This window comes from Aulonocara stuartgranti, assembly GCF_965226115.1.
Source record: "Aulonocara stuartgranti genome assembly, chromosome: 19".
Taxonomy (NCBI): Eukaryota; Metazoa; Chordata; class Actinopteri; order Cichliformes; family Cichlidae; genus Aulonocara; species Aulonocara stuartgranti.
The window spans coordinates 520,383-545,000 of NC_138955.1; the positions used below are offsets into that span (position 1 = coordinate 520,383).

The window sequence follows — 24,618 nt, forward strand, 5'->3', positions numbered from 1 at the left end:
CTATTGTGCGCGTGGGTAGTAGCTCAGCCAGGCTATTGTCTGGCCCAGCTCCCCAGCACGTACTTTATGCACAAACAGACGACACAGCGGCGCTGGCCAGGCAGCTCCGACATAAAGAAAACAACGTCCTCCCAAGATCGTTTATAAACACCCCTCCTCTCCCCCCAAAAAGCTCCAGCCAGCTCACAGCAAATAAGGACCCTCTGCAACACGGTGGCCACCTCAACCTGTAAACATCCACAGCAGCGAGGCCTCGGAGCTCCCACTGGCACCAACATCTCGCATCTGCCAAACGAGAGCCAGGGCTTAAAACTGCCTGGTGACTGAATGTGTGTGTGTGTGTTATGGACCAAAACCTTCACATGGAAAGCAGGGGCCATGTGATAGGGCTTAGCTGCAGGGTGACGAGCTGGGATATGTGCAGTATAACTCAATGGTGTAATAAAACATTCCTCTCTGAGGCTCAAAGCTTAGCTCATTTGCCTCCAAGAGCCTTTGCTTGTGTGCTTCTGTGTGTGCGCGTGGTGTTTAGAGATACTTGAGAGAAGTTGAGAGGAAAGTTGTAAGTGTCCACCACCTCAACAAGGCCAGCGGTGGGAGCCCTTGACCTCTGAAGGGACAGACTGCCAGGGACAGCTGGTGTGGCCTGTGTTTATTTATTTATTTCTTAACAAAAGACAGGTGGTCACACTTGAAAAGGGCACACAAACACAGTCACACATGCACTTGTGTACAGACAGCACGCACGCACACAAACACTTTTTCCACCCACCCTCTCCCTTTCCATATTAACACACACGCGCATCTTGTTATCATCCACTTAATTTTGAAGGAGCACGTTATTTCGACTTTCAGAAAAATCGAAACACTTTCCAGTAAAGAAATCTTCATTTACTCCCCAACTGACATGATTGGGGGGGGGGGGGGGTTAAAACCACTGCTTTTAAGCGTGGTTTGGTCCCACGCTTAAAGGCAGGATCGAAGGCATTAATAATAATCAGCAACCTAAACATCACACATCAGTTGCTGCAAAGTGCATAAATACATATCAACTAGTGCCCTCACAGTGGCTTTGCCTTTTTTGGACTCGCTCACCCTGACAGTGCCAAGACAGTGTGTCCTTGGTCCACTGTACAGCTGTCACTTACTCACACTCGTTGACGCATATTTATAGCAGCAGCATCACTGGGCTCAACGCTCAGCACACTCAGACCACAGCTGGTCCCCCAAAAAGAATGGGTGAAAGACAAAGCCACGTGCTCCCGCTGGCCGACCGCAGTCGGTCCTGTCTGGAGCGCTGTGGGTGACTGTGCGTAACCCCCCCTCGCTTCTTCTCCTCCTCGCAGTCGTGGACCATTCTTGGTGTGAGGAGAGCATGTCGTGACCTTGTTGTCATTTTTGGTGTCATGGATAGGGTTGTGCTGAAAACCTGAACAGCTGCACTCTTATGTTTTCAAGTTACATGAAGTCATCACACCATTATGGCATTAAACATGCAGGGTAGGGAAGCACCAGCATCCTCAACAACTAACGGATATAGATACATCATGGAGAGATCTTCCAACTTTACGAGTACTGTATTTTGGGATTATATACATTTATCCAGCCTATTAAAGTAATTCATACCACCATCTATCCATCTGCTTTAAATTTAAGGATGTTTTGCACTGAATCTCATCTATAACTCAGTGCAGCTTCAAAAGCAACTCTCTTTCAAGTCTTTTATGTCCATCTCCGAGATTCTTAAAGCCTTATCAAGAAATGTGCAGACAACTTGACGCCTTGCTTGCCAGCAGCTGTCTGCTCACTCAGCCAGAAATCAAGCGGTGCCCTCGGACACCAACTGCAAGAGCTCCCCTAAGACCGGAGCCACAACTGGCCCGCTGAGCACGGGATGTGACTCAACAGCTCACAGAGCACATTCGCCACGAGCTCCAGGAAGCGCGCTCATCCAAGCTAATATCTGTAAAAACACGCCACATGATTGATTTCTGTAAAGACGCAGCGACCGCCAAGAACAATTACTCACGGCGCACAATACCTGACCCTGAAACCAGTCATCGTCAGTGACACGCAGCAGCCAAAGAGAAAGTGATGACTGCGCCTCAAGGTCGTGTCCAGCAGGGACGACTGCAGCCAAATCGTCTGCTGCAGAGGTCTGGTTCTGTTCAACCTCTGGGTCTTGTGTTTTAATAAATACATTTGATAGGAGATCCTCAAGGTCAGCTGTGAAGAAAACAAAAAAAAAAAAAAAAAGGAAGGCTGGATCAGAATCTCATTATCATTGCAGACAAAAACTTACATACTTTGACTAAAAGGTTGAAACTCTGCCTGTTTAGCACAGCGAGAGAAATGTGTTTGTCCACAGAGGATGTGCCCAGTCTGAGAGGAACTGATCCAAGTACTTGAAGTTTGCTGCCACCTGCTGATGGTTGTACCCACAAAACACAGACACCTGTGCAACCTGTGCGACTCTAGTTTTCGTTTGTCATGTCACATACTATAACACAATCCAGACACAAAGAGCTGTATACAAAAGTGTTAAAGTTTATTTCAGAATGAAATACATATTTACAAGACACCTGGTTCACATAAAAACACAAGGTATAAAAATTCAATCTCAGTAATATTTCATAAGAGACAACTACATATACAAACATCTGGTTCGTCCTCTGGTCTTCCCTTTACGTTGAGCAGCTGCAGCACAGTACTTCATCATATCGTCCGCTGTAACTGTGGAACAGAGAAAATGTACAATTTACACACAAGTCGAGCGTGTTCATACAGACCTACCCCTACAGCTGCACCATTGCACACCTTGTAAATGACTTGAAATCAAACCTGATGGAACATAGTAATGAGGAAAAAAAATCCCAACTTCAATGACTGTACTGAAAGCATTGTGACCTACACAACAGTCCCACAAAAAAAAACAAAAGACTATCCTGTTAAGCCCAATTTGCATGGGATCAGAATGACCGGGGAACCACAGATCTTACAATTATCCCCAACATGAGTTTCATAAAACACATTTGCATGTTTTAAAACAACTTGAAATTAATATTGGATTTCATCCATCAAATATTTTACTGCCCTCATTGATTTGTAGCTCTCTCTCTCTCTGAATCAGCTTCCTCAAATGTTTCCCCAAAACTTATAGAAACTTTCATGTTCCTCACCAATGCAGCCTTTCTAGTTCTGTAGTGAGAACGAGGCAGAAGGAAGGTGTGAAGAAAGCAGAGACACTGCAAAAGCCTTGACAATGACAACAATTTTACAAAGTTCTGTAAACGTATTGAACATTAAAAGACTGAAACATGCCACTTGTATTAATATTTAGACTCCTTAATTACATGGTTGATCCGGTCTCGCCACCTTAACCGCCACTCCCTCTAAAATGTTCACCGAGTCGGAAACAACTAAAACAAAGAGAGCTTAGGTCCCGAAGACTGTAAGTAGGATGTGTACGTTTTCATTTATACTAAATCCAACTCTTTCAAAAAAATTAATAATTTCATTGTAACATATGTGTGGACTGATGAGCAGTGGCTGAGGCTCATAAAGCAGAGCGGGTCATTCAATAATCACAAGGTCAGTGAACCGATTCCCAGCTGCAGAAATGTTGCATCACGATGACACTGAACTTTTATTGGTGTGCGAGAGCAAGAACGTGCTGTATGTCTAGAATAAAAGTACTGTACAAACATGTGTCTACAAGGGTAAATGCGGCATGCAGTGCAAAGCTCCTAGTGTGGTCAACAAGACTAGAGATGCGCAATGAAAATGCAATGCCTCGAGGAAACTGTTGTTGTGATTTGGCATTATACAAAAAACACTGAACTGAAATCATTTACCATGACGTGTCTTCAGTTCAGTGTGAACACAAAGGAAAGCCTTCAACAGATTGAAGCCCACACATGTAAAGGCACATCTTCACTGCCATGGCAAGTGCTTTTCCAAAACACACCTAGTAACTACCTTGAGCATTTATACGAATTACATCTGAGCTGAGGATATCAGTCACGGATGCGCTTGGTTTTGGTAACTTTACTAGTTGCAGTTATATTATGACTTGTACATTTTATGTCTGGAAAGCAAACAAGCACGCTGTGAATCATAAGATAAAAACGGTGACTTAATTTTAAGGTTTTCAACTTAAACAATGGCTGACACATCTGACACTGAGCGAGAAGGAAAATCGACATGTGACTTACTCTATGATGGTGCAAACGGAGCAACAGAGGCTGGAGCACCCGGAGCACTGGCGGCTACAGGAGGAACACACCTGGTGCTCACACTGGGAGCACCGTGTTCTGGACCCCTGGCTCTTCTGACAGACACAGCAACGTGTAGCAGGCACCGGTGCACCTAAATAGCAGAGACATCCGTACAGTACAGTGAAACAAAGCATTTAGGAAAACATGCAGGTTAAAAGCAACCAAAGTAAGCATCCAAACATGCAATAATGCTGACATCTGCTGGTAGAAAGCATGAACTGAACCGACTATCTGTCATTTCTTTGAACTCAGAAACTTCAATGTCACTTTTTAAAGAGACTCAAGCCTGATAGGATAACTTCTTCGACCTGGTAGATCTTTTGGCTGCTCCCTTTAGGAGTGACCACAGCCTCCATCTCACCCCATCTCCGGCTGTCACACCAACCCTCTGCATGTCCTCCTTTACTACATACATTAATTTTCTCTATGGTTTTCCCCATTTTCTTTCTGCCTGATAACTCCCTGTTCAACATCCTTTTGTCCAATATATCCACTATTCCTCCTCTGAACACGTCCAAACCATCTCAGTCTTACCTCTCAACTGTGTCTCCAGAATGACCTACACATTTCTAATCTGCTACATCCTGGATGCTTCCAATTAAAATCTTAATGTCTTTAACTCTGCCACCTCCAGCTTGGCCTTCTGTTTTTGTGCCAGTGCCATTGTCTTACAGCACAGTAGGTCTCAATGCCGTCTTGTAAACCTTCCCTTTCACTCTTGCTGTTATCCTTCTGTCACAAATAACCCAACAGTCCACCCTGCCTTCACTCTTCTTCACCTTTCTTGTGCACTGTCCATTGCTTTGGATGGTTGACCCCAGGAATTTAAAGTCATCCACCTTCTATTTATTTTACAGGAATTTTGTTGGACAAGTCATCAATAACACCAACATAATAAATGGAAGTAGAAGCATTTATGCACCTGCCCCTTTCCTTATTTCACAAAACACACTTTTAAAACATATTACAGCTGAGTTTAACTAAACTTTATTCTGGATCATCTATGTAGACACTTTTCTTTACAGATATCATGCAGTTTTCATTAGGTTATAGGTTCAAAAAGACCACATACATGGACTTTTACTTTTGTTCCATTTACAAGAGGTTCAGTGTGTCACTAGATGTCACTGTTTTCACATGTATTTTGTTTACCTTTTGCTCAATAATCATATCTGCTTCCCATCTTATCATAAACTCTGGACTAAAGCACTCTGGCGATGGTCACACACCACACTGCACTGAAAACTGACTGGTTCGTCAGCTATCCTTGTTGGTTCAGTACTGAATAGTTTACTTTTCACACATTTAAACTAATTCTGCTTTTCATTTTTGCTTATCCTTTACTGGGTGCATCAACTACAGACTTCAAACTCTTCATCATCTGTTTCAGTTCAGGCTCACCTTGTGCACCACTTGTTTTTGTGAGTCTGCCATCATGTCCAATCAGCGTCTGGCCCCTCAGAAGCGTATGGCTGCATGCAGGGGGCTCATGCTCTACGGACTTCTCCTCTCCGGTCCATATTTTGCCCACCACTGCCTTGGCACCGTTGAAGAGTAGGTTTTTCGTCTTTTCTATGAGAAAATGGAAGCGGGGGCACTTACAGTTGAACCCAAGAAGCTAATGTTCATAGCAACAACAGCAGGCAAAGTTAATGAACAATGTAGGATCGATAGTGTAGTTTAACTATACACTCAAATACAATCAAAGTGACCTACGCGATTTGAAAACTAATATAAAAGGACGATATACTTGAAGCTAACAGCGCAAGCTTACCTAACAGGTATGTGCGCAACGATGATGCTAGCATTGGCTAACGGTGCAGCGAAGCCACACAGTACCCAGAAAGGTGGACTTACCGTATATTTCTTGCCTGTATTTGTTCCCAAACACGCCGTAATTATTCAGCTCCTGTTGCCCAATGTGTATTTTGTATTGGGAAGAAAATGTTTCCGGAAAAGGACAAGCTCGTTTCGTCATTTTGGTTGCTAAAAGTGCTGTACCTTACTCCCACGGAGGACCACACTTGTTTGTTGCGGGAAAAATGAAACGGAGGCAGACAGGAGCCAATCACAAGGACGTTTTACCGTCACGTGGGTGCTCATCCCCGTTCCGGAAAGTGCGCCACTTTCCCACGTGACTAATGCTTTTCATGCTGCCTTCATGGACTGTCGTCAATGTTGTGTGTTACGGATTTTAATTTTAGAAATCAGAGTAAAAAAATCAATGTACAAATTAATTTATCTTTGTGATGGAGTCAATACAGTCCCAATGGACTCAGCTAACAGTAAATTAGTAATATATAGACAATTATATCATTTTTTGAAAACAGCAAGACTGGGCTCCAGAAATCAGATTATCATAAAACGTTTTCTTTATTGGATCATGGAAACACATCCACGTTTTTGATTTGCGATATGGCTATAAATGTATTTATAAATCCAATATTTTGACTCACAAAAACAGTGGGATATTTAACTACAACACAACAAACACAGTTAGCGTGGATCAAAGCTTATATGTTTGTTTATTATATAATGAAGTGAAGGTAACTTGGAGAAACATGCTTCAACATGACACACTGCCAGCGCTTCCATCAAGGGAAGGGGGTGGGATAAAGACTTAAAACATCTGGATCATGCACTCTCTGGACTTTCCAACGCCAACCCACTTGACTAAGAAGAGAGAAAAGAGCACAAAGAGTTTTGGTTATGTGTGAGAAAATTTATATTGAGATACACGAGTGTTATTTTCTCTCACACGTACTAGGAACTCCAATGTGGTTCTCAATGAAGCGGATGTAGTTTTGTGCCTTGACTGGGAGGTCATTCCACTTCCTAGCTGCTGAAGTGTCTGTCTTCCAACCTGGGAAGGTCTCATATTCAACCTCCACTTTCTGCAAAACGTCCATGTTGGCTTTGTGTTGAAAAGAAACCAGTTATTACCAACTCTTTAATCAGTCAGTCCTAAACAAAGACCATCAAATTAGGGAAATCGTTTACTCTTTTCCACAACCTGGAAAGTGGGGAATCCTCTTCCCGTTGAGTTTGTAGGCAACTCCAACTTTAATTTCATCCAGCACATCCAGAATGTCAAGTTTTGTCAAAGCAATACTGTTGAATAGATGTCACATTTAACATGTGCGGTTAATCAGTGTCAGGCTGTGTGACGGTGCAGGAAAATGGCATGCTCGTGGGATAAAACACAAAAACCACAAAGCAGCAGATGAGCACCAGTCCTAATCACTCACGCAGTGAAACCATTAATCATGTGAGCATATCTGACGATGACCAGATCCAGCCAGCCGCAACGTCGCTTCCTTCCCGTGGTCACACCCACTTCGTGACCCCTCGTCTGCAGCAGCTCTCCTATTGCCTACAGAAATAAGCAAGAAATAAACATCTCTGCCTGTTATGATCCTAAAGATCTAAAAATAAATAAATAAAAATACATGCATATTAAGTACACCTGAAGTACACACAGCCGAGTACAATAAAACATCACGAGTTGGAGGATGCCCTTTGAACATCTTGACCTTAGTCCCTATGGCCTGTTCCCGTTACAGGTAACATTAACCCCAGCACACACAGTAAATATATCCTTAACTAAGAGTCTGACCCTAAATTTATCCCTGCGAACATGTGATCTGGAAAAGAGGTAAAGAGCCGTCTCTCACAAAATTTGACAGCTGCACTCAGTGAGAATACCCCCCCCCCCCTTCACACACAGGCCTGCCAGCCGTGCTGCCTTGTGTGTCAGCTGGGGGATCACAAACAAACTGTATATGTCAAGCTGAATATCTGCGTGTTACATAACATGTCATGTGTCTCTTTTTACAATACACAGACCGTGAAGGCCAAAAGCCAAACGCGTGACAAGATTTGCCAAGTGCTGCTGCGATACCAGGCACTCACATTGAGCTGTTCGGTGGGGAAGGCTCCAATGCCGACTCTGGTCGTGTAGGCCTTCGCGACGCCAAACACGTCACCAATATTCATCGGAGGGATGCCGAGACCGGTGCATGCTCCTCCCACGGTGCAGTTTGATGATGTCACAAAAGGATATGTTCCTAGAGAGACAATTTTGTATATTACAGCAGCAGCGATTTCTTCCCTTTTCATCACCCATATCCAAAGTAAAGTGAAAAAAAAAGCAAAACAACAAAACTATTGCTATGGCTCCTACCAAAGTCGATGTCAAGCAGAGCAGCATTGGCCCCTTCAACCAGAATTTTCTTAGGGGGGCCATGAAGAGCTTCGTACATATAATAAACACCGTCTCTAACCATCGGCCGCAATCTCTCAGCGAATTCCTCCATGAAGCAAGAAAACAGAGATATGTCTCAGTGCTGGAAACAATAACAGACAGTCACTCAATAACATCACTCTTATCAGTTTCTACCTTTAGTTTTTTCAGCTGGTCCTCAACGTCAACCGTCAAGGATGGATACATGGACTGATACTGTTGGACGAGATTCTTGAATCTAAAGAGATTTACCAGAGGTGTTACCCATGACATATCACTGTATACAAATGGATTTGACTCCTCTGCCTGAGTTTTACACACCATTCCTACCTAGTAGAGAAGTCCTTGAAGTCACCCAGGAGATCACATACGCGTAGACCAGTGCGAGATGCTTTGCTGGAGTATGCAGGTCCAATGCCCTTCTTGGTAGTTCCAATGCTATTACGTAAAACAATGTGTGAGATCAGTGTTGTATTCAATAAATTATCGTGTTGCGTCCTTTGGGAAAGGGTCAGGCTGACTCTGAATGGTGTCCTGCCCTCCTCACTATCGCTACCCTTACTTCTTTCCTTCTTGCGCTTGTCTTTCAGTTTCCTGTAAGCCATCAACAACCTGGTGGAAATCGAACACTGTGGAGAGACAGAAAAAACGATCGATAAGATGCAACCTTGAAGAGATGAATTAAACGGGCTATATATATATATATATATATATATATATATATATATATATTTAAACATGGAAACAAAGAACATCTTCATAGATTCATAGATGTACCGAGGTGAGCTCTGTCTGAGACAATGAGTCTCTTCTCCCAGCCTTTCAGACCTGGTCAGAGAATAGAAATCACATGATTACATGCTAATTTGAGTCCACACTAGTTTCACTCATTTCTGCTAAAAATACCTTTCTTGTCATTTTTATCCCCTTCTTCAAACAAACCAGGTAGATGTATAACTACTCCATTACCTAGAAGATGAAGGGAAAAAGCAAGTGAGGGTAAATATTTGAATAATAGTGCATCTCTGTAAATAACAGAAATTGAAGCCTTTACCAATAAGAGATATGCTTTTGGGGTTAATGATCCCACTGGGGAGAAGGTGGAAGTCGTACTCCTTCCCATCCACCACCACTGTGTGTCCTGCATTATTCCCGCCCTATGGATCAAAGAATGTTTATTATTAATAATTATAGTAACTGGCAATGAGCAAGACATACAATCAAACACCCAAGGCCACCTCATCACTTTTAGCCACACTAACATGCCCCGTCTGATTTTTATGATGAGTGATAAGTGCCCTCTTTCCTGAGCTTTTCGAGCATCTATTTTAACTAACAGACTTGGCTGTTGCTGGTGGATCCTCCACTCTGTTCCCCCCTGGATAAGACCTGGCCTTCTCATGTATCATGTCAGCCTGAGAATGTGACCCCTGGAGCCCGGTGGGTTGGGCTCTCAAGCCTTCAGAACACAGGGTTCTAGTCCTGTCAGTAGTACAACACTGCAGGCTGTTGACAGCCTTCTCCGTGCCTGCTGGAGCTGAAGAGACCTCTTGACCGTTATGTGTCTTATGCAAGGCCGGGTCACAGACTGACCTGTCTGGACCTGTTTTTATTGATGATTTAATGCAATCAGAAAGAGTCAGTCAGAGGAAATTTACCCGAGGTGTTAGGTCGATTACAAGCATTAAAAGAGTAGTCAGGGTTTCGAAAAAGTGCACTTATTCATGATGCCTGACAGTATTTAAGACATTCGTTTTGAGCTGTCACAGCTGCCTATTGCATATTTTAAATTCGTCACAAATATAAACACGTCGCTTTATTGTAGTGGGGAAAAATATCCACAGCTACACTCGCGTTAAATATACCGGAGGTGCGAGTGTTTTCGCTTTCGCACCTGTTGCACATTACCAGGCGCCAGCAAGTCACAGAATTTATCGTGAGATCACGAATTCATGCAAAAATACTCAGCAGCACCACTCACAGGCAAATCAAATCCACACGTTTACCTGACATCTGCAGACAATGTCAGCTTCGGTAGCCAGTAAATCCACGACCTTCCCTTTCCCCTCATCTCCCCATTGCGCACCGAGCACCACGGTCACTTTGTTCCCCGCGTCATTACGCGGTCGCTTCTGCCCGGTGGCAGCGGGTTGATTTGCGTTTTTTTGGTCTTTCCCCGACCAGCTGAGCGACATGGTGTTGCCTTGAGCCTGTCCGCCTCAAGAAGACCCAACTGTCTCCAAGAGCAGCATTGCCATATGTGTAACCGCATATCCGATGATGTCAGAGCCAGACGCACAGAAGTACGTAGCTGTGCTCAAACAAATCACCCCCAAAGCTGCTGAAGCACCGAGATAACAGTTTTTACACAACCGTCACGAAGGTGGAATTGCTTAAACATTACTTTTTGAGGCTTCTCTAACCGATTCAGATTGCCTCAATACCGCCATCTATGCGAATCAGACGATCAAAAACAGAACAGACGAACAGTATCTTCAATTTTATTAAAATATACCCAACATTAAAAGTTACAGTCCATTCTCGCTCTCCTTTATACGCATATATCCTGTCGCAGATCATTTGATTAACAAAGAAATTAAGACATAAGATTTGTATTATTTTATGATTCAATATCTCAAACCAAACACTGCATCTTTTTATGGGTGCTGCAAACATAAACAAAGCTTATAGCAAAAACACATTCACTGCATATTACAACAATTATACAAACATAAAGAACATTTAGCTTTTTTTCTCCCCCTCAAAATAGTCCTCATAAACACAAAAACCCTCCAGTTTACATAAAGTGACTCGGTAACGTGAAAACTAAGAGGAGAACTAAGGCTGATAGAGCTTTTGCCACTGTGGCACTCTCTTCCCCAAACATTAACTGCAGACTCAGTCGCTGTTTAAAAAAAAACAACTCAAAACTCATCTTTTTAAAACTGCTTTTGGTTAATTTTTTGCCTGTTTTATTTTCTCTTTTTAAATCTTTTTATGACTTGTAATCTTATGTGCAGCACTTTGTGATTCTGTCTTGAAAGGTGCTATAGAAATAAACATTTATTGAAGAAAAAAAAAAATCCCAGCCTCAGATGTGGTCGCTCTTCTTGGTCAGGATGAGGCTTCACAGAAGACTTCCACATCCTCCAATCAACATTATGGAATCCCAATAAAATAAACTGTTCTGAACTCCTGCTCGCAAGTCAGCATTTTCTTTTCCCTCTCGATTTTCTTTTTCTGGAGTCACCTAGAGAGAACAAATGCTCAAATCAATAGTGCGAATGAAAGCGTGTACTTTAATACCTTTCACAGTTATTTCTGTAAGCGACACTGCCGGCTCAAAGGCCCTTGGCAGAGAGGCGCTTTGCTTGCAAACACTATTATTGGCTTAGAGATGCCCAGAGTTTGAGTTAATTTTTTTTTAATACATTTTATATCATGTACAGTATGTTTAATTAAAGTTTAATTAACAAAACAGCTTACAAGAAGCACACGAGACTGTTAGCAGGTTAAATCGTTGCAGATTCAGAGAATGGACAAGAATATATGGAGGAAGAAGAAGAAGAGGACACAAAAGTGACAGCTTTCATGAAATAACTGTCCACAATGGCTTCACAGAGACTCCACAAACGGCGAGGCTGTTTGAGATCAGAAAACTTAATTTCAATAGATTAACCACTAATTAAAGATGAGTTATTATTGCACAAGACAATACTTTTATTTTGCCCCCCGGCTCAAGTTTAACAGATATCACAAACCCCAAGAGTTTAGCCCGACAACCAGCTAAACTGGGAGAGCGTTAAGAGAGACGGCCGTGTGTTAAAAGTCAGACAACACAGACAAATGAGATCCAGATTCCGGTTAGACCAACAGATGACGTGTTATTTGGAACAAAAGCTCTGACGATGATTGAGTTAATTTCCGGCTTACGGTTTGCCATCCCATCGACTTGACCTACCTCACTGCAACACACAGCCTGTTTTATGTTTAGTGTGTCCTTTCCCACTGTTACCTTGTGTTTCAGAACGGAAAACAGAACATTCAAACAAAAAGGGACCACAGGTTTTAAAAAATCCATTCAGTATTCAATCTTCAAGACAAATGCTGCACGCTGCATTCATACTATTTAATTTAAATGTATTCATGTAAAATATTTATGCACATATAGTAAAATAGCCCATACATAAGATATAAAATGTTAAATGGAATAAAAACAACACTAACAGAGGATTCGCTTTAAGAAACGTCAAGAGGCTAGCATTCCAGAGATGGCCTTTATTGAAGTGAATGGATAGGTTACCTTGATTACTCTTCTTTTTGTTTCGTTTAAAGAGCTTCATCTGTTTCTTTGGGTCTGGCTTAAGGGCTTCGGACACAGATGCCAGATCTTCTGGTTCCAGTGCATCTTGGACGTCGCATTGCACGATGCCTTCATCGAGCGTAATCGGGCTCTTTTTGGGGTCTGCAAGTTTGCAACTATCGACCTCGTCTTGGCCAGACATTTTCGCCCCCGTGTACGCGGTCTCCTCGTGCCACTTCTCTTGCCCTACAGTCTCTGGTAAATGGCTTGGTTTATTAGTAGTTTTTCCTTTCCCCTCTCCCATAATATCGCTTTCCATGCTCCGCTTTGTGTCCGTACTTGGAATTTCTTTGACATGAACGTTTACGCTAAGATCCGTTGGCTGCTCGGGGGCCGGGCTGGGTGTGTCGTCAAACGTAGCCTCCAGCAGGTCAGAGTCTGAGAGGGATGAAGGACTGATGACGCTGGTCTCTGCTGAATCTAGTGAAAAGCCATTTGTGGGGAGGCATGGTTGGTGGTCCCCTTTAACCTGAGACTGAGCTTGAGTCACATCTATGGGTGATGCTGCATCTTTCTCTGGCTGCAGAGATGTAGGTCTTCCCAGGAGTGCCGCTGGAGCTGTCTTTCCTGGGAGTGTGCTTGGAGGTGCGGCTGTGCCGTCGTGCACTGCATTCAGCTGAGGAGCCGGCAGAGTCTCTTCTGACGGGCTTATAAAGCCGTTCACCTCGCCCGTGCTGTTGTGGCGACCCTCTGTCCGAGACGCGGTAGGAGCGGAAATGGTGGCCATGTCGACAGCTTCTTCGCCTACAGACTTCACACTTGATCCTGGGGGACAGAACAGCCGATCAGTTAACAGAATTAACATCTGAAGTTAGGGGATGTTCTGCAGCGAGCAATGAGACAGGACGACTAGAGGCTCTCCATAAAAAGAAATGCTCACATGGGCTCCACAAAGCAAAAAACAAAAACAAACAAAAAGCAATGGCGCTAACTTAGCGAGACGGGAGGCGGTGCAGAAGCACAAATAATCCAACAAGGCAGTTTTGTGGCTCGCGGTTAAGCGGATCAGGAGCGGAGCTAGGAACTGCGGATGGAGACCACGGCCTCGTATCCTTACCATGTGGGCAGGTATCCCTACGCATTTCACTAGAAGGGAGGCTTTCCGAATCGCACCTTGGCCGGGTCTTTCTGAGGCTGAAACCTTTTCTGATGTCCGCCAGGAGGTTTTCTATGATGCAGCCGTCGTTCTGCGGCACAAAACCTTTCTTGACTAAAAAGAAGGGCACAAAGAGGACATGGGAAACACGATAGTCACATCACATCTTGTTCAAAATTTTCTAGTACAGTAGAAGAACACAGCGCTCTTCACAACTTACTTATTTTCCCATTCTCTCCTTTCTGTCTCTTGGACTCTTCCTCTGCCAGCTGCTTCTTTCTCTTCTCAGCCTTGGCCACCTGTTCTGTCCGAGTTTTGTTTTCCTGTTATCATTAAGGAAGGATTTCACTATCTCACAAGTACAAAATGTACATAGCAGTTTGTCTTTGTGTCATTTGGGCCGTAGCATATTAACATGTCTTAGTTTTCCACAGTTTATTGATACAAATGTTACAAACAAAACACTACCTCCCACACACAAGAGGAAGATTTAACAGTGCCAAGTACACACACACACACACACACACACACACACACACACACACACTCACTCTTAAGATTGTCTCATAATGCTTGACATCAACCAAAGCGGCCTCTGACCTTCAGCGCCTTGATGAAGAGTCCTCGGAAAGTCCTGATGGTACCGAAGAGTTCCTCCAGTGACAGCTGATTGGCATCTTCACATAAATAGACAGCCAGTTCACCCTTTTTCGTCTCAATCGCGGCGAATCTCTCGTTTAATTCTCCGAACAACTCCAGATTTGCCTGCAGCAGAGAGAGAGAAGCATTTGGGATGTGGATCCAGCTGCCAAGAAAACAGTGCCGAGTTATGCAGTTTTGCAGCCATTTGGAGAAAAAGCAAAGATTGACATTTTACCTCGAGAACTTTTGCATACTGCTCCTTCACCTCCTCCGCAGAGTTGGAGACTTTCTTGGCTGTCTCATTCAGCCGTTTGAGTAACGCACTGGCTTCTGACTGAACAGAGTCCAGGTTAATTCTGAGGAGCAAGGGTGACAAGCGCCAAGTGTTAGAAATCTTTGACAAAATAGTTGAAGAAAAAAAAAATTAAGACTAAGTTTGCATGAAAGATTTCCATACCCTGCTGCCTTTTCACATATGGCTATTTCATCCGGTAGAGCCAACAGCTCTGGGTGGTTTGCCTCTGCTTCCTTTGCAAAACAAGCCATGCAATGGGTGATTAAACAATTTCATGACTGAGGAGAAAAAAACCCCCAAAAGACACTGCAATAGCTGCTGGCCGGTTTGCGTACCTCCAGGATGTGATGAAGCAGCGTAATGCGGCTCTTGTTGGCCTTGGTTTCTGTGAGCTTGAGCAGGGAGCTAATCTTGAACCCCTCGGCGTTCCCAGTGTGACTTCCCTGAAAGTGGACCAGTGATTAAAAATGCAAACTGTCTAAATGTCAGCTCAACTGACGGAGAAATGAGGGATGAGGTTCTTACATAGTTGAGAAAATTTCCCACGTCGAGGATGAGCCTGCAAAAACTGGGCATGAGCGTGCTCGTTCTAAGAGCTGGGAAACCAGTGACATTGTGTTAACATATAAGACATATTTTAAGCTAGCCAATTAAAACAAAGTTCACCCTTAATCAAATTTCCTTATTTTTCCACAATCAGGCCTGTTGTGCTATTTTCATAAATGATGTCCCAGTTATTTAGCAAATAGACAAGCTTCGTTGTGCAGGAACTTTTTTCTTGCTTAAGTGAATGCATCGTCATCACTGAACAGAAGGAAGCCCACATCCATCCCCACGTGAAGCATGCGCCTGTGACAGATAACAGGACGCAAACATTAATGATACTCCTCTCACCTGGGCTGTAATGCCATCTACTCGCATTAAGCTGGTGGATATATTCATCCATCTACTCAATTTCCTTCCTCCCCAAACCACTGCCTTATCCTCTTCCTGAGGCACTCCCAAGCCAGCTGACACACATAATGTCTCCAGTGTGTCCCGGGCTTTCTCCCTGTTGGATATGCCCAAAACGTCTTCACCTAGGAGGCGACCGGATAGCATCGTAGTCAGACACCCACTCACCTCAGCTGGCTGTGGAGGAGTGAACGCGGATGACTACGTTCCTCACCTGTACAAACAGTGCTCAGTCATGACAACATGATGCGGATGGACTAATCAAGCTGACAGCTTCGCCTTCACACTCAGCTCTTTCTTCACCATAACAGACTAACACACTGCCCGCATCACCGCATATCGTGCAGCAAATCCATTTGCCAATCCTGCACTCCTCCACTCACGAACTAAACCTGTAAATACGTGAACTCCTCCACATGAGACGATAGCTCAGCTCCACCCTTTTCCTGGCGGAGGATCGTGGGCTTCGCTCTGTCTCACTTGGCTTCAAGCCACCTCGGAGATGGATGTGGTGGCTAGAAGTGCTCAATAAAACACACATTGTGCAAAAAGCCAGCATGATTCGGAGAATGCAGAGCCAGACACCCTTCCAGGTGTAGATGGCTCGGTAAAGAGAGAAAATAGTTCCCACACAAAACTGCTCAAAATAAGAATTATGGATTTGGTTTTTTTGAGTAGCTGCATCATGATTTCTGGAAAGAGACGTTGCAGTTGCACAAATCCAACATTTTCTGCTTTGAATATCCTCAAGGCAAGTGCCATGTGCTTTCATTGGAGTCAAGAGTTCAACAGATACACTGATGAAAAGCCAGAAAACTGATTTTAAGGTGAACCCCTCCCTTAAGAATTATAGCTGAATGCATGCGAACACAGGTGAGGGACTAAGGTTTACTTACAGTGGCAGGCCTCCTCCATAAGCTTGACTTTAGGTTTGAGCATCTCCAACACTGATGCAGTTTCCTCGCACAAAAGCATGCACTCAATCCTCAACTGATAACTGAAGAGAAGAGCGAGAAGAGAAGAAGTCACGCACACGGCAGCCACGCAAGCAACACTTAAAGCAGAAATAAACTTAAAAGAAGGGGGGGGTTACCACGGCACAGTAAGGAGAGCGGTGTAGAAGCGATCGACGTTTGCCAGCTTGTCTTTCTCTCCCTGGTAGGACTTCAGATTCTCCATCTACGTGAAAACACAAAGCACTGACTCAGACAAAGCACCATCATTCTCAAGCAGGGCCTTAATTGGCAGATAAAAACACTCGAGGTAAGGATGTTGGCAGCACAAACCTCATGCTTCTCTGGCAGGAGCTTAAGCAGCTGTTTTAGCACCTCCACGTCAAACCGAGTCCGATCCCCACTCTGGATCATGCCCACAAACTCCTCGTTTGTGCTGGACGGAGAGAACATAAAAGGTAGAAACACGAGCAAAACGCATCAAATCACAAAAATGTGTTTGATATCTCACCATTTGAACTGCTTGAGGAATATATTCACGTTCAAGCTTTTCTTTGGGTCGATGAATGTGATCTATAAAAAGGTGGGTGGAGAAGGGGGGTGTAAGAGAACAAAAACAGGATTACTGATTGTTCGCCTCTGCTTATTAGCAGTGTTTTTCTGAGTGTTTCTGCTCCGAGGAGCACCGTCGAGAGCTGACCAAGCACACCTCTTTAGGCTCCTTCTTGACAGGAGCAGCTGCCCCCTTGTCTTTGTGTTCGGCCACCGGGAGGCAGAACAGCTGCTCGATGCTGCTGTAGTCGGGCTCGTGAGGAGGCGGCTCTTTCTGAACCGAGGCCCACATGGAGTGACCATCTGTGTGCACGAAGGAAAAGAGTAACCCGTCATGAGCTTGTGCGGCTCCACTTTTGTACGGACATTGTGCCAAGTGATCATCTCTCTCCTTCCAGAAACTTGAGGGAAGCCTTCGACACCCACATTAATTAACACCCAATTTTGGATGGTTTAACAACTCAGAGCGCTATTCATGTCAGCGCTCCACTCCCATCAACTGTCCACTACACAGATGGCAGCAGCCAATGCCTTTGCTTAAATTCCTCATAATTATTGCTATTTAAAAATGCGGGACCTATACTGTATGAGCTGATAATACAGATTTATGCAACAGAAGAATTAGTATGAGATTTGACAGTTATTAAAATTAAAATAAAAAATTTAAAAAAAAATGGAGGTTTTATCCACTTACCAGTAACAGTGCGAAGTTTCTGCCAGTTGAGCTTCTTCATCCTCAGAGTGGGACAGCGGCTTGTCTTTGAGGGCGCGCTGCAGCCCAGGGCCAGGCTACTCTGGGCCACAATCATGCCTGTTGGAGGTGGAGGCGGAGGAGGCATGCCGGGTAAAGGTGGAGGCGGTGGTGGCCCACCACCCATCCCTGGTAAGGGCGGGGGAGGAGGGGGGACCCCTGGTCCAAAGGGCAGAGGAGGTGGTGGTGGTGGTGGGGGAGCCATTCCAGGCAATGGAGGAGGTGGCGGGGGACCAGCAAACCCTCCAGGTAGCGGTGGAGGAGGTGGCGGCGGTGGTGGCGGCGGGCACTGCTTAGAGGGCGGTAGAGGGGGTGGTGGGGGTGGCGGTGGAACAGAGGTACACGGTGGCCTTTTAGGGGACGGTGTGCTTTTGTTTGGCTTCTCCGTGTACGGGTGATCCAGCTCCGTCTGCACAGCCTTATCCACTTTGACCCGCAGTCCGTCCACCTCGTGCCGATCGTCGCAGCTTTTTCTTTTAAAAACCATCAGCCGCTGCATGATCTTCTCACAGGACTCCATCTGAGCTGCAGCACAAAACCAGAAAACACACACACGATGTGAATTAGCTTCCCACTCTACAACAGAAGCTTTCAGCCATCCTAACACCGGCTCCCTGCCTTTCATCTCAAGGCGCTCTATATGCCTGAATAATCACTCGTCTTCACCATGTGGCCACTAAGCAGCCATTAGCCTCTTTTAAAGTGTTGATCTGGAGTGAAAGCATTGTTGCTGCTGTGCTGACTCACAGTCCTGGGCGAGCAGTATGGCTCTGTTAGTGATGGCCTCCAGAGCCAGCCAGATGTCAGGGCACCCTGGTCCCAGCACCAGCAACGTCTGCAGGATGGACAACAGCTGGAGAGAGGCTGGGGAGCTGCTCACCTGCACACAAACACCCACAAGAACATTAAGCTTGATAATTTGCACAAGGATAATAAGGTATTTTAATCTGTAGCTTATTAACAGATCCCTCTCTTTACTGTGACACTTCTGAGAGAAAAGCCGCATTCATGCAGTGTTCTGCTTGATGGACTATATTTTTTATTAGGAGGAGTTGACAGAGCCATTTCAATAGGCTTTTCTCACCTTGTTAAAAAGTGTAGTAAAAACCTCCAGGTGATTACTCATATCAATGCCCCCATACACTCGCAGGAGCTCTTCCTCATCTTCAGCCATCGCCTCTTCAAAAGCTTCGCACTGAATAATCAAGTCTTCATCCTCCTGCTCCCTGCAAACGCACACACGCGTATTACAGTCATAGCTCGGTTCATAGTTTAGTTCAGTCCCATTTTCAGTGTTTTTTCCTTAAAAAGTTCTGACAAGGACCTTTGATCCAATTTATGCCATTAATGGAAATACATCACAAAACTATTTTCTAAAAGCACCATTTCACTTGCGGTGATTATAGCTTTTAAAAAGGAACCTTTAAAAATGTACCTCAGCGACTTTATTGCGGAAATTAAGAGGCTGAAAAAAATAATCAAATGTGAACACCAGAAGGATGGCTCACCTCAGCTTTGGCAGAACATCAAGTAACTGAAGCCCTGCAAGCAAAATAACACAAAATGACACAGCTCCGAGTAAAACAACAAGAAATCATGAAATGTCTTACAAACAGTGTCGCCTGCCGCCACACAGGACTATATGTTAGTTTGGGGGGAAATTCCAGGAAGTCACAGGTGAACAATCAGAAAGGAGGCGTGGCCAATCAGGTGGCTGATTGGTCCAAACCAATTGGACCAATCAGGTGGCTGATTGGTCCAAAACTAATATGCTGGGGGAGAGAAGCTATGGGATATTTCTCAAACCATCATGAATGTGGTGCTCTTCAGGAAGCTTGGCGGTTAACACTTGTTCCTCATTTAAAATAACTGTTAACTTAGTCAAAGGTTAAACCAGTGTTTGCACAGAATATAAACTAGTGGCCCTCAGAGGAAACGGCCTACTCTGCATTCAAGGTTTAATGCTGCCCAATTATTCTGAGAGTGGTGATATTTTCATTTCTGCTGATTTGTGGTGCAAAATGAATGAATTACACCATCTAATAAAGGCTTGAATTTATTTATTTTTTAATTCTCAGGCATTTTGTAAAAGTGAGAATGAGGCCAGGAGACCTATTCTTAGTCAGACCCAGTGACAGATATATTCGTATGAGCGCTCCTGCCCATGGCCTGCTTTGTATTCACTTTGAGCTAACAGTTTACCCACAGCGTCACCTTTTCCTATAACAGGACAGTAAAGGAATTAACTGTTGAGGAGCAGCCAAACCTACCGATGAACTCCTTTCTCATCCTATCCCGCTGCCTGAGGTCCTCTGTCCCAAAGATGAGAGCGTTGATGACACTGAGGAGCGTGACCATGTAAGGGACGTTATCTGTGGCCTGGAGCTCGTTCATAATCACGCTGAAGCGATACTGCTGTGTCTTTACGCCCTGAAGGAGAAACCACATTTGAGATGTGAGAGGAAAGTCAGAATGGAGCTCTGCTAACTTTTCTACAGGTTTAATCTGCTTGCCTTGTAATGTTCCAGGGCGTCAAGTGCCAGCCGATGACCGTCCAGAGAGAACATGCTGAGGGCTGCAAGAAGCTCAAACACCTGCTTCTTCACCATGGTGTTGGAGGTGTCCAACGCTGTGTAGCATAATGATTGCACACATCAGCAAAGGATGAATTCTCCTATTTTCCATATCAGTTTTCCTTAAAATAATTCCCCCGTGTCTACTCTTTCCGCTTTGTGTCCAGACCTAAAGTAAAAGGATTGTTTTGCCGTCTTTGAGGCAACACTACTTGAACTTTGCCCTCTAAAGATCTGTTGCTGTACTGTAGATAAATATGTGTCTGTAGGTGGGGAAATCCAATATTCACAGCACACTGTCACATTACAAATTCAGGGATGTCCCGAAGCGACCCTTAATGACTCATGTCTGCATGTTAAAGCTGAGGACATGCCTGGAAAATTCAGCTTGACAGAATGAGTCACAGAGAACCCTTTAATCATGTGAGCTATGACCACTTTAACACAATATTACAAATGTTACATAAAACACGAAAAAAAAGGTCAAATCTCCTGCCATTAAAGAGGAGACGGCTTTATTTGAAAGAACTTTTAACAATGAAATATCTGGAACGTTTATTTCCATGTGAGACTGAGCAGAGGCATCAACACGACACTGGGAAAGCGCATTTGTGGTCAACCTTGGGAGAGCTTCCGAATGTATCCCTCGTTTTCTATGATGAAGTGAATCCCCGCCGTCGAGTTCATCACTGCTCGGACGCAGCTGACGCAGGTGAGCTGCAGGAGAGCATCTGCAATGCGAGAGCATCCGCGCCCGGAGAGACGGTCCAGGGCCTCCAGGAGGAGATCCAGCCCGCTTAACTCCAGGAACTGCACCATCCATGTCTGATCGCTGCCTTCCAGGCGACGCTTCAGCCCAGAGTAGTTGACGACAGTGGGGACTTGGAGCAGTCTGATGCACAGCTCTGGATCAGAATTCTCCAGGTTGGCTTCCTGCTGAGTGTCAGAGTCCTGCGAGGAACCCAGGCGATCCCTGACCGCCGCCCACTTCTTTTTCCCATCTGATTTTCCAGACATTGCTGCTGTATAAACTGCAGGTGGGGAGAAAAAAAGAGAAACATTTACAGTTCTGCAAGTGCTGTACAGATGAAGCGAAACAGCTCTCAGGAAATTCTGCAAGTTGGTAGCGTGCAGATACCGCCTGCCTGCTTGCGCCGACATGCTGTAATCTTGTGTGGCAGAGGGCTATCATTGTTATCCAAACCACAGAAAACAGGCCAAAACTATTCTTTATCGAAAGCAGAATGGAAAACGACAGCTTTGCACTTTAGAAACGAGTAAAAGATACGTCAGCGGCCATCACCAGCTCTGCCAAACATTCCATCTTAATCCTGCTTGAGCGAGTCTGACTGCCAGCTCATCAGAACTCTGCACAAAGCCAGGCTTGATGCTATTTGGATAACCTGTTCAGTATTTTCAACAACAATAAATTAAATGCCAAGTTAGCTGGAATTAAACTGCAACGTTTGGGAGGCGTGCTTGTGAAGAGCTGATACAAAGAAGGAAGCTCACGCACTGATGGGCACACACGATCCCTAAAAGTCGCCTTTTTCTGGTGTATTTTCCCATCAGTGCAATCCCCACTTTCACCAATCCGTCTCAACCAGAGCCTCGAAATAAATAACACAGGCACATTCCTACACACGGAGAAAGTCAACAGGGTAAGAGTTTAATCCAAAAAAGGGGAAAACTTTGCCCCGAAAGTCTAAAAATACTTTGTTTCCAAACTTGAAGTTGCAATATTAGCTGCTCCACCACAAGAAGGCTCCTGTGTCCCCAGTTGTTGATTTTACACTTGGCACGGAAAGGATATACAAACGAGACAACGGAGCGAGCACGGAGAAACAATGCAGGGCAAAAAAGGTCAGGAAAGGAAAACGGCCAGGAAGGAATTCCAGCCTTCACCAGTCCTCTTTATCAACCTAAGCAACAACATAAGGCTCTGCTTTCTGCATGTTAGATGCTCTGTAAACGAAACTGCTTGCAAATGTCTTCGCTGACTCCTATAAGTGGGTATTTTCTCTGAGAACAAAGCTGCTGTCTTGTGAAACATCCTCCAAATTGAATTTCAATCCGCTCTGCGGAGTCAAGGTAAAAATGAAGCCTTTCTTTTCTCACTTTTTTTCTCTCCTGGCAAAGCATTTGTCACTTCTGACTGCAGCATTTCAGTCCTGCTGCCAGTGTGAGAGTGTTACCGTGGCAGCAAGCAGCCAGACAATGGTCTTTTACAATAGGCCTTCTCAATGCTCTTCAAAGGGCCGTGTTCATCAGTCACAAAATGGATGCATGCTCCCTAACCCCCTTCCTCCTCCTCTTTCTCAGGCTAATAAGACTTATGGCCACTAATCCTTTACACACTTTCTGATTCAGAGGTACAGCTTGCTCTCATTTCCAAAGTAACTGGAGAACAAAAGTTGCAAATTGACGCCTGTAAACGGGAGAATTTTCACAGTCATGAATACTGTGAAGTTACTGGGAGTCATTAAAATGCGCTGAGAATTTTGTTAAGTGGATTCCACAGCTGACTCACACACTTCCAAAGAGAGGCTGGTGTGTAGAAAAAGCGTGCCGCGACTTGGCATGACTTGGCAGCACAGTTTGGGAACTTTTCAGAAGGGAAGGAAAGGACTTTCCTGGGAGAGGAAGCTTGGCTTGTGATAAATACACTGGTGGTATGACAGCTCCAGTTCCTCCTTTGATGCTTTAGTTTCATTTCTAAGGAGTGCTTTCCGACTTAAGACACATTCTATCCAAGCACAAATATCTGGGCTACATGCTGAGCAACATCAGAGATGATGTGTAGGGAAACAACACATGCAATTCAAAAATGATCGTATAGTACAAAAAGTCTGAAATCAGTAAAAAGGCTGCTGAAGTTTCACGTAAAAAGTGCTCACTTGGTTGATCAGGTGACTAAGATGCCAAAAGACGGTGTCAAAACAGCGTCATTAGTGTGCCCAAACATCCTGCCTGGAGAATTTCCACTGTGTCATTCCACTTTGCTTTCTCTGCACTTTCCTGTGTGCTCTCTACTCCTCTATCAATTAAAGCCAACAAAAAGTCTATACTTGTTTGCAAGTCATACACCCACCCACCTGATTAAATCTACAGTGTTGATGTCAGACACAGGCCCTCCAAATCCAGCATTTCTCAATAAAAGAAATCAGTGCTTATCAAGACTTATTCATTCGTTCAAATTCAGATTTCTATTTATAGAAAATTACAGGTTTTTTTCTACTTCAGACACAAAGCTTTTAGATGCCAACCCAGAATCTCCCTGAACTCCCGTTTCCCATTACCTGACTGATCAAAAGCCATTCACGCGCAGTAGATAAGCAACTATAAAGGAACAACAAATAAAAGGAAAAAAGGCGACACACCTTTTAGTGGTGCATAATAAAAAGAAAAGAAAAGAAGTAAGATAGCTGCTTAAATTCCTATGTAGATCTAGCAGTTTAGTTACGTCGAGTGATCCTCTGGTTAACTGCTCCTCAGCACTAATGTTTGCAGCATATTCTTTTCTGCACTCCTCAAACATAAGCCACTTTCATTTTCCGACCTTGTCTGCCAGAACATGTACCACTAATAGCAGGCTGATTCACTGCATCAGGACAAACCTACTCACCGGTCCTCTGGTTTAGCCGCCTACACAAGCAGCCCACTGCTACAGTACAACCTCAACACTTGTGAACATGCAGGGACATCTCCACTGACTTATTTCCTCAGAAGCATATGCACAGATTCTGTGTGCAGGGCCATGTATGACAGTAATCACAAACAGTAAATAAACAATATACAGTCTACTGAGACACCAGATTGAGCAGAAATTGTATGAAATTTGAGACTATTTCATTTAAACACTGAAACTACGGCTGAAATCACGTAAATCCCTTTATGGATGATGTTAATTAGAGTTTGA

General features: G+C 44.3%; 4 protein-coding genes across 4 annotated transcripts in view; all 4 read right to left on the reverse strand.

Annotated features, from left to right (window-relative positions):
• Window positions 1-2,527: 2,527 nt before the first annotated feature.
• Window positions 2,528-6,344, reverse strand: siva1 (SIVA1, apoptosis-inducing factor). Its single transcript, XM_082517290.1, has 4 exons — window positions 6,135-6,344; window positions 5,679-5,849; window positions 4,215-4,368; window positions 2,528-2,733 (listed from the first exon to the last, which is right to left on the reverse strand). The coding sequence occupies exons 1-4, from the start codon at window positions 6,253-6,255 to the stop codon at window positions 2,685-2,687; spliced, it is 495 nt and encodes a 164-aa protein (XP_082373416.1). The 5' UTR covers window positions 6,256-6,344; the 3' UTR covers window positions 2,528-2,684.
• A 282-nt stretch (window positions 6,345-6,626) lies between these two features.
• Window positions 6,627-10,854, reverse strand: adss1 (adenylosuccinate synthase 1). Its single transcript, XM_082515533.1, has 13 exons — window positions 10,527-10,854; window positions 9,575-9,677; window positions 9,427-9,489; window positions 9,298-9,348; window positions 9,083-9,149; window positions 8,851-8,958; window positions 8,677-8,758; window positions 8,461-8,587; window positions 8,190-8,344; window positions 7,526-7,650; window positions 7,291-7,388; window positions 7,042-7,191; window positions 6,627-6,950 (listed from the first exon to the last, which is right to left on the reverse strand). The coding sequence occupies exons 1-13, from the start codon at window positions 10,713-10,715 to the stop codon at window positions 6,898-6,900; spliced, it is 1,371 nt and encodes a 456-aa protein (XP_082371659.1). The 5' UTR covers window positions 10,716-10,854; the 3' UTR covers window positions 6,627-6,897.
• A 151-nt stretch (window positions 10,855-11,005) lies between these two features.
• On the reverse strand, window positions 11,006-19,763 carry LOC309695086 (inverted formin-2). Its single transcript, XM_082515531.1, is given in 18 exon segments — window positions 11,006-11,770; window positions 12,482-13,648; window positions 13,941-14,093; window positions 14,200-14,302; window positions 14,580-14,744; window positions 14,857-14,977; window positions 15,079-15,149; window positions 15,252-15,368; window positions 15,370-15,512; window positions 16,767-16,867; window positions 16,964-17,049; window positions 17,157-17,259; window positions 17,335-17,396; window positions 17,533-17,678; window positions 18,070-18,651; window positions 18,874-19,006; window positions 19,211-19,352; window positions 19,635-19,763. Coding segments are annotated over 16 exon segments (3,147 nt in total). The 5' UTR covers window positions 19,301-19,352; window positions 19,635-19,763; the 3' UTR covers window positions 11,006-11,770; window positions 12,482-12,677.
• The window catches only part of inf2 (inverted formin 2), a gene marked incomplete at its 3' end in the record, with an annotated part of 5,985 nt that continues 997 nt past the window's right edge, over window positions 19,631-24,618 (reverse strand). The window contains exons 2-5 of the mRNA XM_082515534.1: window positions 21,320-21,730; window positions 20,640-20,755; window positions 20,397-20,556; window positions 19,631-19,668 (exon numbers count right to left, since the gene is read on the reverse strand). Of these exons, the coding sequence (XP_082371660.1) occupies window positions 19,631-19,668; window positions 20,397-20,556; window positions 20,640-20,755; window positions 21,320-21,716 (711 nt within the window). The 5' untranslated portion in view covers window positions 21,717-21,730. The remainder of the gene's footprint in view (window positions 19,669-20,396; window positions 20,557-20,639; window positions 20,756-21,319; window positions 21,731-24,618) is intronic.

Excerpts from the sequence above, each read along its gene's own strand:
- adss1 (XM_082515533.1), bottom strand. The coding sequence starts at position 10,715 with ATGTCGCTCAGCTGGTCGGGGAAAGACCAAAAAAACGCAAATCAACCC. Across the intron at positions 9,349-9,426 it reads GGATAAAAATGACAAGAAAG|GTCTGAAAGGCTGGGAGAAG; the intron begins GTATTTTTAGCA and ends TTCTCTGACCAG. Across the intron at positions 6,951-7,041 it reads GAACCACATTGGAGTTCCTA|TCAAGTGGGTTGGCGTTGGA; the intron begins GTACGTGTGAGA and ends CTCTCTTCTTAG.
- siva1 (XM_082517290.1), bottom strand. The coding sequence starts at position 6,255 with ATGACGAAACGAGCTTGTCCTTTTCCGGAAACATTTTCTTCCCAATAC. Across the intron at positions 4,369-5,678 it reads AAAAACAAGTGGTGCACAAG|GTGCACCGGTGCCTGCTACA; the intron begins GTGAGCCTGAAC and ends TCTGCTATTTAG. Across the intron at positions 2,734-4,214 it reads TCCGTTTGCACCATCATAGA|TTACAGCGGACGATATGATG; the intron begins GTAAGTCACATG and ends TCTGTTCCACAG.